Genomic DNA, 13,018 nt, shown 5'->3' with positions numbered 1-13,018 from the left:
GAAACATTTTCGCAACAACCCAGTTTGCATGAATGAATTTAATAATCAGCACACCAGCAGGAGTTGTCTACATTTTTTGCTCTGTGAACACAACAAAGAAGTTACTGCAACTGGTGACTTTTTGACATTAAAGGAAGAAATCTGATAAAGGTAGCAGACTTATATTTTAAAACCTTGTAAAACATGTGTGTCATCTGTGATAAAACTTGGATTGTTCTGGTTAGTGTAGAATTCTACACATTTCCCCTTTTCCACTGTGTAAGGTCACAGCTCACTGCTCATTCCTCTTATTTGATGAGCTTGTAATGTGAATGAGGTTAAGAAACAGTGCAGGTGGTGACCTGATTAATTTCACCTTGTCAGTCTGATAACAGAGATGCTGTTTCCTGTTGGTCATAATATGTTGAGTATGTGCCTTCCCCCTCTTAATTGTGTATATAAGTCTGTGTGTGTGTGTGACTGAATTTGTGCATGTGCACATTTGTGTGTGCCCTTAGGATCCCATTAGGATCAAAGTCTGTTGTAATTGCCTTTGTGTCAGCGGGTCTCTGCACTAATAAAAGGCAAACAGATGCAGGTGCATGAGAATGTGCAAGCTTAGGTGCTGCCTTATCATTAGCCCACTTTAGAGGTGCGCTGCCCTTTTCTGCCACCACAGGGAGCAATTGATGAATGAAGATTGGGGGAGTGGTGGGAGGAAAGAGGAGGGGTGTTGGTGGTGTTGAATGTTCAGATAATTACATCCCTACATATGTGTTTGATGGTCTAGACTTACTTAAAAGGTGAGTAGGTCTTTTGGAACTTATGCAGGGTTTCTGTTTTTTTTTTTTGCACTTCTGTGCACGTATGTATGTGCATTGTATGCAGGGCTGTAGCCAGAAATGTAGAAATACTGAGGTGATAAGTTCAGTAAGTCTCTAGATAAATTTGGAGGAACTAAATTTTAATCATTATCAAAGTTTAATTAGGAATTTATTGTAAAACAAAGTTTCCAAACATGAAAAACTGTTTTCTAAAAGTGTTCTCATCTTTACCTGGGATAAGTTTTGGTGGGAAGAATTATTAAATTGTTGCATATATTGATGTATGCATGTCTTATTTTTTTGTTGTCCCAAATATTGTCAAATCTAACACAGATTAAGTTGTCAGATTCAACCAACACAATTTGGTATCCACCTTCTAAAAACCTGCTCCATGTAACTTTTAAATTATACCATGTAAACAGCAGCTCATGCACCCATGTTCTCAGAAAAAAATACTGAGGACATGACTACGTTTATAGCTACAGCCCTGATCGTAGCCCTTGAGAGATGAGAATTCTCAAAAACACAGTGGAATTGTGGAAGGGTGTGTATAGTGTGTTTTACTGGCAGGGAAGGTAATTGAGAGTCATGCTAAAAAAAAATTATATTTTGTTTTACATAGCTTCAACCACTGTTGTATGTCTATACCATTTCAAGGACTCAATCTCTGACATCTGTTTGCACTGACAGCCTGGTCAGGAAAACGCTGTTTAAAAGTTTTTCTCACATTTAGCAGTGTCCTTGATGTAGACGCCACATTATATTGTTTTTATAATCTTTATTGTTTAAATAATCATTTCAGCATAGCAGAGAAATGGTATTGAAGTTGGCGGACAAACGCACGGCAGTGTGCACTGCACACGTGGATTATGTGTTTCACACGTGCCATACAGTATGTGTTTCTTGGCAGAAAACTCTGCAATGTGTGAATAAGGCTTAAGGAGTCTGTACGTGTGTATTTAGTGCGCTTGAGGATTTTAGAGATCCTTTTCACCTTAGGAAGGGAGCCTTAGGCTGAAATAGTGGTGGGGGAGGGGGTGTGGAAGTGGTGGTGGGGTGACGGAGGCCTGTGAAGTTATCCAACAGATGTTACACCTGCTCACCATATAGCACCCGCACGCACACACTGTCCCTGTACGTCTGTATCTGTTCCTAATTCATTACGTGCTAGTGATACATGAGAAACAAATTTACATTTATGACTGGTAATGTTAACATTAGCTCAGTGTAGCTGTGTGATAGAGGCGGTTAATTGTGGAACAGTGAGGTTTATTTGGTCTTTATCATTATGTTGTTCAGGCACACTGCAGTCAGAGTAAGAAGTAAGAAATATGAGTAAAAATATGAGTAAAAGTACAAATTGTCCCTTCTTTGTGTTCCACTTTATCCTTTTGTGACAGTATCTTTCTCTTTCCTTTCCCTTCAATCAAATCTCTCTCTCTCTCTCTCTCTCTCTCTCTCTCTCTCTCTCTCTCTCTCTCTCTCTCTCTCTCTCTCTCTCTCTCTCTCTCTGTGCAGGATGTGTGTGTCGGAGTGCCCCAGTGGCTTTTTCCGTGACGATAGGAAGCGCTGCAAGAAGTGCTCCTCGTTGTGTGAGACCTGTGTTGGTAGCCGTAGCGACCAGTGCACCACATGCAGGACTGGTTTCCATCTCAACGAGGGCTCCAACACGTGCGTTGCCAACTGTGCCGACGGCTTCTACCTCGACCATGGTAAGTTTCACCACTGGCTAAACTCTTAACTAATAAGTACACACACTGTAGCACACCATGCATCAAGATTTTGTTTTCTTTCATTGTTCCTTGATCCCAGCTTAGGGTTCTTATAAGGATCCTCTTATAATCTGGGGTTTCTTATCAAGAGCATTTTCTCCATTGCATCTGTTTTCTCATAATTTAACAAACAACAAAGTTAGCTGAACTTAAATGTTCTTGGGTTACGTTCCTGCTGCCAAAAATGCCTCCATCAACAAAAAAAATCTATTGGTGGCTCAGCCATGATTGCCCATTGTGCCCAGCCAAGGTCACTGGTTTGTCCTGGCAAGTCCATTATTACTTCGCTCTGCATTGATCAGTTTCTCAAGGTCTGAAGTCTCTAAGATTAGAGTCTAGTGGAATGTATTGTTCCGAGCGGGGAGGGTAATCCATAAATGCTAATGCTGTAAACAAACTGGACTTTTCGAAACATCTGTCACCTGCATCACACAAAATGGCCAAAACTATCAACAGAAGTGCTTTAGTTCACTACCTCAGAATGATGCCATTGTATCCCTGATGTAATGTCTAGCCACATGTTTATTTTTTATGCACTTGCTGAACCGAACAGGAGCGAAAAGTCTGCTAGTAAGCAGATTTTTTTCTTCACCAGATTAAAGTGGAATAAAACATGAAATAAAACAGATCTGCAGGAGGATTGTATTTGGATTATGTTTACGAGAAGTCATCTTGTTTTCTGTCTGTCAACGACTGGTTTACAATAAGTGGTGCAGTGGTGCTGACATACAGACTACTAAATGTATGCATTTACTGGTTTGTCTTATATTCAATCTGGATGAAAGTAAACCAGGAATGAAAGACTGGATCTATATATATCTTATAATTATGTCTATATATTGGTTGGCAGCCAAGACAGTGTAAGTCCTGGCAGCTCTCAGTCTCTGGCAGCAGATCTGATGTGATCTGATCCAAGTTCAATCATAACATTTCAGCAGGCCAAGATGTAGTGGATACTTTTTTCCTTTGAAATGTTGGCACTGCCGAGTATTGTGTTGTGTTAAATGAGCTATCTAGAGTCTATTTTGTCTTTGTCAGTCTGACAGCAAGCCGAGGTGAATTCCTGCCTTTGTTAACACGTGGACATGATTATTACTGGTGAAAATAACCTTTTTAAAGAGATGCCAGTCTAATTATGAACAAATGGATGGGAGGTACAGGATCTATGTAATGTGTGGTATCAGCTGAATTAAGTGTTATAATTGACTATTGTGTCAAAAAGTTAATATCCATGTAAGCACACTGTGTAGGCAGATGCTGACATTTCGACGAGGATATCAACTAATGCTTATTTTCCTTAATAATTGATCCCAATTATATTTGGATTAGATGATTTATTATTCAGTGTAGAAAATGACAGAAAATGGTAAAAATGCCCATAACAATTTCCCAGAGCCAAAACATGTCTTTACTCTTTAGATTGCTTGTTTAGTTTAACCAACAGTCTAAAATTAAAAGATATTCAACATACTGTGAGATAAAACTGTGCAAAAAGCGGCAGATATTCGTATTTGAGACGCTGGAACCAACAAATGTTTTGCATTGCTGCTTGGTAAATGACTCAGCAAATACTCGATCATCAAAACTAGTGACGGATTTTCGGTTGATTGACTAATTGGTAAATCAGCTAATCATTTCAGAACTAATTCAAGCCTCCAGCTCTCAGCTAAAATAAGAACGTAAAGCCTGGGAGTAAAAGTTAATTTTCTCTCCGTCTTTCTGTGACCTGTCCATGTCCTGCATCCACCCTTCAATGATTTTCAGATTCCTGAAAATCTAACCAACAGTCCCTCACTTACTCTCTGTCTCCCCCTCTTAGCTTTGACCATATGACTTTCCAAACAAAACCATAAAGGTTGTGTCATACATAAACAACGATTTTCGCAAATGTAGAAATGACAGTTTTGATTAATAGCCATGGTCTACTCTTAAATAGTCTACTGGTTTCCCACGAATAATGAAACACGTTATTCACATATATTTTTGGCAGTCCTCATTGCTGCTGAAGGCAGAAGTGTCCATGTGCATTGTGTCAAAGCGTGTCATTGCCTTTAGTCTGCCTTTTCAAATATTCATCTACATTCCTATCCTCCCTCACCAACTCTACAATCTTCTTTTTCATCCCTGCAGCTCTAGCCTTTTGACATTTCCGTTCTTCCCCCTCCTCTCTCTTGCCATCTCTTTCCCCTGCCTTTTGTCCTCCTGTTTTGTTCATCTGTCCCTTCTTCTGCTTATTCCCTCTCCTTTCCTCCTCCACGTTTCTCACTGGTCTTTCTCATTCACTTTACCCCTTGTCCTCCTCTTCACCATTGTCTTCGTCCTCTGCTCCCTTTCTTTGCTTCAAATGCAACCAGACGTCTGGTTCCTATTAGCCACTGTGTCTGACTGGCTCACCCTGTGTCTTCCAGATTCCAACATTTGCAGGAGATGTCCAGAGAACTGTAAGAAGTGCAACACCTCCAATATCTGCACAGAATGTAAACCTGGGATGAGGTGAGGTGGAAGTCACACTGAGCAATGTCTAACCTGCTGTGTGACCTGCTGATCGTGCTGTCTGTTTTACTGTATAACTTCTGTGACCATACACTTCATAACTTGCAGTGTGTTTAAACATTTATCAGGGTAACGCTATAGTTAGAAATACTGCAAACACATAAAACCACTGCATTTCCTCTTAACTGCTGCAGAAACAGTCCGGAGGATATGCCTAAAGACTATGTTGCAGCAAAGGTGTTTGGTGGCCCCACTTGAACTTGAACGCTAAAGGCCTCAGTGTGTTTAGAATGAAGTGCTTGTTGGATGGTTGTTCAGAGTCAGGAAGCTCCTCTCCCCGCACCTTTCTGGCGTGACAAATGCAGGGTGCTGCGCCTGGAACTTTTGTAATTTTACTAAACTGACAACGCGACATTCGCAGCCACTCCACGAAGCAAATTGACCAGCTGTGTGGAGGTGAGAAGACATAACTAAAACTTCTACAGTTTGAAATTAAGTTCAGTTCATTTGCGCAGCTTGGGTTGACAACGATGGATCCACCTGTAAAGCCTGAAGACTTCGCTTCACATAACATAGAACTCACCCAATTTTAATACATAAATAGCAGAGGCAAATGAGTTATTTACGCAGTATTCTTATTTTAAAATAGTTACCAGTCAGTTATCCACGTGGCTGTGTGGCTCAGTGCTTGATAAAGCCTCATTTAATATATTTCTGAGCCTGCTGCTACGAGGCCTGCTGGCATAAACCACAGCTTGCTCTATGCAGGTTTACAGTGAGCCCTTTGTCATACTAGTACAGATAGCTCAGGTTTTGCCATTTTTGCAACAGTTTTGTTTCAGTATGATTGTTGTGGTTTAGGGAATAAAAAAACACTTTAACACTGCAGAAAAACAGTGCTGCTAATGTAGACCAGCACATTATATTACATTGCGGTTTGGATTCGCAGCATGAACCAGTGAAACCAAGGCTTCCCAACTGCTTTCCACTTGGGACCTATGTTGAGTAAACTGAGTTTCACCCTGTGACCCAGGCTTATTAAAGCCCACATATACTCGTGTCATGCGGAGACCCACAAGAAGTGGAGCTGTTGCCCATTTTGGGTTGTGGTCCTTACTTTGAAGAACCTCTGATCTAAACCATTTAGTCATCCATGCAGACATGTTACAGTTCATTTTCGGGCCACTTCCACTGCAGCCTCTTTAAACCGCCCCAACTGCACTTGACCTGACAAAGGATAGGGCGTTTTAAAGTACTGGAATTTCTGATAGGTCGTGAAGGAAACACTTGTGAAGCGTTTAAAACACATTGTGGTCTTGAACCCAGCTTTAAGTGTTCAACGTAGCCAGAGGTGGAGGTGGGGACACTTGTAAGCCATAATTTCCTCTGAACGCCAGTGAGACCACAGCAAGACGCATGCTCACACACGTACACACATGCACACACATTCACACACACGGCTCTCCCTTCTCCCATTCAGTTCACCATTCATGGTCGGTTAGGAGCCGAGGAGGAAGAGAGGACCAGAGAGATCGTTTCTGGGAAACGTTAGCTAACACAGACCAGCTGTTTTTCAGCTCAGCGCAGCAAGCTCACCAACCTGTCCTCACTGTGACTTCACAGAACTGACTTTATAACCTCTAAACCAACTTACTAACTGACCTCTACCGCTCCGCATCTGGCACTTCCAAAATCACTTGTATATTTTGGTCAAAACAACAAATTCAAAGACATCACATTCCTGTACATCAGTCAAAAAGTGAACAGCTGCTAATGTGTACACCCACAGGATGTCGTGTTTTTTTTTTGTTTTTGTTTTCCATTCGTCCTAAATATTTGAAAATTGTTCATTAGCAGCTGGCTTGTAACAGACAAACTTTAAGTGATTTGCAGTAACCTGTTTGGAAACACAAGGGTGTTGGTTTTCTCTGTTTTTCTTTTCTTAAACTCATTTGAGCTTCTGTCTGTGCCAGTTTTATGTCAATAATTAAAGGACATATGTTTTATTTTATTTATTTTTATAATTCTCTTTCCAGTCTCCAAGGAAACAAGTGTCAGATGACCTGTGACCTGGGGACTTATTACAACGGCCACAGAAGGACTTGTGAGCCCTGCCATCAGGCCTGTGCCACCTGCGCAGGTAGGAAGTCGTAAGCCATTTAACAGTGAACTAGCATCACCCCATCTAGAATTACATTTATTATCTAGGTGAGCATGTACATTTGTCTTGTGGATATAATGAACATTTAAAGAACATTGTTTGTTTAGTATGTGAGTTTAGGTGCCCTAACAACATCCCTGAAGTGTGTGTTCATGTGTTTTTCAGGCACAGGTATAGAGGCGTGCACTAAGTGTGCAGAGGGCTACTTACTTGAGGACTGGAGGTGTGTGTCAACATGCAGCACTGGCTACTACCTGTCAGAGCAGACCTCAGACAACGGTCAGGTGCAGAGGTCCTGCAAGAAGTGAGTCAGCACACCTTCCAGCACCTTTGTGTCACAGTGAAAAATCTTTAGATCTCCAGTCCACCGAGATGAATCAGGAAAGCTTGAGCTTTAGCAAGTCACGTGCAAATTTCCATTACTTTTCTAACTTTAGCTCCAGTTTAGCCTTTCCTAGCACCGCTTGTTTTCGCTGCAGTGCATGATGTCTACATTTTCTCCTATGAAACTGAAATTTTGTTTCACTACACTCATATTTAAAACCCTCATGTTAACCTGCATGAGGAGGAAGGGGAGAGAAATACATACTCAAATTCCTGTGTTTGATGACAGTTTGATGACTACTTTGCCTCCTATCACACCCACAGTCACACTCCTCCACAGAGTCAGACATCTTGGCTGCTTTTCTTATCGGTCCTTGTGGTGGACTTGACTCCCTGCTATGTTTCTCTCCCACCGTGAATTATTTATTGCTCACTTGACCCTTCACCTGAACCCCCCCCCCCTTTTCCAAATTTACTCTCTTTCTTTACTGTAAAACTTCTCTGTGATCACTGCTCACCAACAAACACTGAACGGGAAGCTCAGTCAGTGAAAGATTTCAACGAGGATATGCGAGCACAGTTCAGTGTTGCCTAGAATACTATCTAATTCTCCATACAACCATCGACAGATGTGACCATAGCTGCTACGAGTGCTTGGGGCCTGGTGAAAGAAACTGCAGCAGCTGCGTCAGTGGTTACAATCTGGAGGCAGGAGCCTGTGTGGTCAGCACCATCTGCAAAGATGGTGAGTTGTCAGCTTTCTTATCTACAAGACAGTCTCGATGTGTTTATTTTATATTTGTTGCACTGCATCTCACAAGGAGTGTGTTTTCATAATGCATTCTAGTGTGATCTGCAGTATAATTTCTGGAAAAAAATACAAAAAAAAAATACAACAATATAATTTATTTGCTTCTTAAGAGTTTTACAAATTGTGGTCTAAACAATCCCAGATAATCAAAGTACCAAAAACCTCAGAGGTTCAGATTTACATCTCCACTCTCTTTGTGACTGAGGCTATTTTGCATCTCGGCTTAAATTAAATTGTGTTATTTGCCATGGGGGATAAAATGAATGAATAAGGTAGCATTCTTAAGTAAAAGCTAAGGTTTGAAATGCCTTCTTTTTTATATTTTAAGCTTTGTACTAACTTCTTGAATAAAACTGCTCAAAGAGCTTTGTTGTAGCTTCAATTCAGGAAGGCGACCTGTCCTTGGTTTTGCCTTTTGTGTTCTTTATCTAAAGGTCTCATTCCTGCTCTGCATATTACTAATATAAAATCTCTCTGGGATTACACGCCCACACATTCTTATCGCTTTATTTTAACATGAAACTCACCATTTTCCTGGTTGTCACTGCACACTCCAGAAGCCGAAAAGCTTCCTGAAGCATCTACTTACACTTTATCCTTTTTCAAGTCTTCCATAAAATGTGCTCATCTACAGTAATTTTCTGCCTACTCTTGCATCTTTACTTGCACTTAGCATTTCCTGTCTGCTGTGCTTTATAGTTTATAGTCTTTTCCGATTTGTGCATGTTTGGGTAATGGATTTTCACTAACCGGCTGAGGTGAAGGTCTGATTATGAGGCTTTGCCTGCGATTTGCTGCTCTTGCTGTGACCTTCTAGTTAAAATGAACCTGTGGCCAAAAAGTCTCCCAGCTTGTGACAAGATAAAGCTCAGAGGAGAAAAATGTCTTTACTGTTTGACTTTTCTGTTCATGAACACTTTGCTCAAAGTGCACACTCAGTCTGTTTCCAACCTTCCTAACTGGTTTCACATTGGTGAAACTTTGATTGGCAGCTCAAAATTGCTGCTGATAAACGAAAGAATTGGCGGTTTTTACAGACTGGCAGTCCACTTTAAGCTTTCTCTTTGATGCAAAATGACACCAAAATGTGAATTTAAAAAATCTTCCAATTTGCTAATTGTGTGACGTTTGTTTTCTCTCTCTCTCTGTTTTTTTTCTCCCCAATCTGTTTTCCCTCTCTCCTGACATGGATCCAATCACTCCACTGGACTACAATCATTTTCCACCTCGATGAACATCACCTGTGATTGGATCAAAAAAAACTCTTCCTGTTACCTGAATCCTCTCCTGACCAATCACGTGGCTCTGCCTGCCATTCAACCATTTCTAATGGTTCTACCCTGTGTGCGTATGTGTTTGTGTCTGTTTCCACATGTATTTTGTTTGTGTGTGTGTGCGTGTGTGCATGTTTTCCCTCTCCCCTCCTTCCAAACTCCCCCTGTATCTCTTCTTCCTGGTCTGTGGAAAGCAAATGAAGAATCTTGGGCGGAAGGCAGTTTCTGCGTGCTCGTTAAAAAGAACAATCTTTGCCAGAGGAAAGTGCTGCAGCAACTGTGCTGCAGAACGTGCTCGCAAAAGGGGTGACGGGACGTACTCACTGGGCGTAAAGGGAGTGTGGGGGCACAGGGGGCACTCCTCCTTCTCAAGCCCCCCTGCCCACTCATTCACAGTCACATAATTTATAAGAGAATCTGTGCCTCTTAAAGGGACTGCATCGGAGGTGCGATGACAGGACTACAACAAACCTACCTTTTTTCTGTACTGGGACACACACACGTGGTCAGGGTGTAAAATGACTGGGACTTATTTCAAGAACAAACGAGCAAATGAAAACAAAAGTGAAAACAAACAAAAGAATAAAACGTGTCGGTATTTTGTGACCAAAGCATCGATGCCAAAATAATCGAACCTTCTTTTTTGTTGCCAGTGTAGGAAGCATAGCTAAAAACAGGAGCCACTCAGCCTGTGAAACTCTGAATACGTCTGTGTGCATTTTTTATTTTGGCTCCTCTTCCTCCTCTCTTTCCAGTGTTAACAATAAACAGATGGAGAGTGAACATACAGTAGGAAAGGCCCTGGTTTTCTGCCTGTAAATATATGTCAGAGGAAAAAAAAAAAGAAGCTCACTCAGTAATGTGAAAATAATGTCTGTCTGGGCTGACTTTGGCTGTTTAGGGGAGGGAAGACAAATTCACACACAGTTATATACACACACACACACACGAATGCACACACGCGTACAGCACAAAGATGCATATATCCCACACACTTATAAACATGAACTCAGACACATAAATCAGCCATCACTTGAAGTTACAGACGCCACAGTGTCACCGTACGCCAAGACTGATGCACGTTACTGACCAAAATCACCTCATTTCATTTATTTAAAAACATAGGCCTGCCCTCTGAATAGTGTGTGTGTTTGTCTTTATTGGTATGTGTAGAAGAATGCTATTAATTCTCGATGTAAGCCCAGACAGCATTGATTCATTCCAGAGGTACTACACGACGAGTCGATAGTCATTCCTTCCGGAGCTTTCTGCAGGGGAGGAAACGCTGCAGTGAGTTATAATGAATTTGTGATACTAGGGATGCACCGATGCCCATTTTTCACCCACGTTGCAGATTCTGGATACTGAACTCTTGCCCAAAACTGAGTATCGATTTCATCCATTACTGTGACTGAACGATTTCAAGCTCCACCATTATTTTGTTGTCACAGGATAAAATAATTGAAATATAACTTATTCTTGTTACAGGGAATCTTCAGCTCTTCCATATGTTGGTTTGATTCCCCATGTGCCATATGTAACCCCGATAAAGGGAATTTAGTCCAGTGATGATATTTCATCTGTATCGGTGCATCCCTACATGTTACTGTTCTCAAATAAAATAGAGTTTTAGAAGTTTCAACTCATTCCATTTTAATGGCAATGCATATCAACCGAAGTATTGCTCCACACTTTCAACACAGAAGGTCAATGATCGGCACAGAAAATATTCTGTTGTTATCATGTTTCATCTACAGGTAAAGGTCTCTGACAGGCAGACAGACAGCGAACCGCTGTGGTGCAAATCAGAACTGTGACAGTTTTACCTTCAGTTATTTCGGAAAAGGGATTTTGTCCAAAAAAATGTAGTTATAGAAACACATTTGGCCGTAGAACTTCAGTCAAGCCAACAAAAATCGGAAAAGAAAAGAGGCAATCAATTTTTTTTCTGTTTACAACAACTGAAAGTAAGTGACAACATCACAGCAGAACCAGGAGTGTGTCAGAAATGTTAATTCATATTGAGTCGAAACTGTATGCGTGTTAAGGCCGGCAGACTTCAGACGCCTGGTTTCTCCTCCTGTCTGTCTCTGAACCTTACCCGATGAAAGTCAAAGGTTATTCTGGTGGTGCTGGTTTCTAACAAAGAACAGCAAAAAATAATAATAATAATGTTTAAGATTCTTATTCTGTGTGGGTCTTCACACCTGCAGCTTGAGCATTTACAGTATTAGATGAATTGTTGTACTGTCAACTGGTAATGGTTCTTGATGATTTGTAATAAAGCTTGATGAATCCCCTGTTTTGGTTAACAAAAACTTATTCTTGGTCATTGTTTAAGATGACTTGAATTGACTTTAGATTGTGTGATAGTAGACACACGCACACACACACCCCTCGTATAAAAGCTGTTTTTACTGTGTACCTGTGACATATCTGTGACAATGCATTATTAATGTTACTCAAAGTCCTAGTTTTGAAAATCTTTTTTTTTTTTTTTTTTTTTTTACTTAAGTGTTCTTATTAAAATGTTTAATCTATTCATGTTTTTGTTTGTTTTCAGTTCTCATTAATTATGTTGACAGCTTTTTCATTAGTATTATTTCATTCATTAACTTTTTTGCTCATCGCTTTCTCACTTTCTGTCCACTTTCCTGTTTTCACTCTCCCATTTTCTTTTTTTTAAACAGGTTCATGACAGGAAATAACTTAGTTGAAATTCAGATCATTGCTTCCGGAAACTTTTCGTTTTTCAGCACTTGATCAGATTGATTAAATGAAGGTTCCACATGCCTCAGGCGGAGCACTTAAAGGGGAGACGTGTGCACTCAATGACAATTAGGTGGAAGCTAAAAACAGGTCATCAATTCAAGGATTTACTGCCTTATTATAGACGCAAACGTCATTGTCTTATGTGGACTTAGTTGAAACTATTTTACATTCATGAGACAGCTGAGCCTGAGAACCTATTTTCTTGTTATTTTGTCAGGTTTTTTTTTATTTTTTAGCATTTTATTTTGTCGCCAGACAGCAGCAATTAATATAGCAGTAGATATCAACACCTCCTATAATTCAAACAGTGTCAACATATACTGCTCCAAAATCAGTTCTGTTAGAGGAGTGAGCAGAACAAATTCCCTCATACTCAGTAGTTGCATTTAAACCCATAGGATATTTATCAAGTAATAATAGTTCTAGTAATAATATCGAGTGTCATCCAACGGCCTTCAGAGAAGCATTTCAATGCAAATGCTCGATACATGTGCAGTATGTTTCTTAAGTACAATAAAGAAGGTGATTTATGAATAACTGTAAGCGCCCTCCCAAGTTCTCCCCATTCAACCATCCATTGTTTTATTTTGTTCCATGTCCATGTTGTA

General features: G+C 40.4%; 1 protein-coding gene across 3 annotated transcripts in view; it reads left to right on the top strand.

Annotated features, from left to right (window-relative positions):
* The window catches only part of pcsk5b (proprotein convertase subtilisin/kexin type 5b), a 68,319-nt gene that overhangs the window by 38,959 nt on the left and 16,342 nt on the right, over positions 1-13,018 (top strand). Inside the window, exons 16-21 of one of the 3 annotated variants that reach the window (XM_041041900.1) lie at positions 2,322-2,515; positions 4,984-5,068; positions 7,105-7,208; positions 7,395-7,533; positions 8,183-8,298; positions 9,842-11,940. In XM_041041900.1, coding sequence (XP_040897834.1) covers positions 2,322-2,515; positions 4,984-5,068; positions 7,105-7,208; positions 7,395-7,533; positions 8,183-8,298; positions 9,842-9,948 — 745 coding nt within the window. In that variant the 3' untranslated portion in view covers positions 9,949-11,940. Of the gene's footprint in view, positions 1-2,321; positions 2,516-4,983; positions 5,069-7,104; positions 7,209-7,394; positions 7,534-8,182; positions 8,299-9,832; positions 11,941-13,018 lie in introns of those variants that run through there. The other 2 variants (XM_041041899.1, XM_041041898.1) reach the window with 2 other exon arrangements.

The sequence above is a fragment of the Toxotes jaculatrix genome, chromosome 7 (genome assembly GCF_017976425.1).
Source record: "Toxotes jaculatrix isolate fToxJac2 chromosome 7, fToxJac2.pri, whole genome shotgun sequence".
NCBI lineage: Eukaryota > Metazoa > Chordata > Actinopteri > Toxotidae > Toxotes > Toxotes jaculatrix.
The sequence above is the reverse complement of the archived record's forward strand: the minus strand, read 5'-3'. Positions and strand labels throughout refer to the sequence as shown.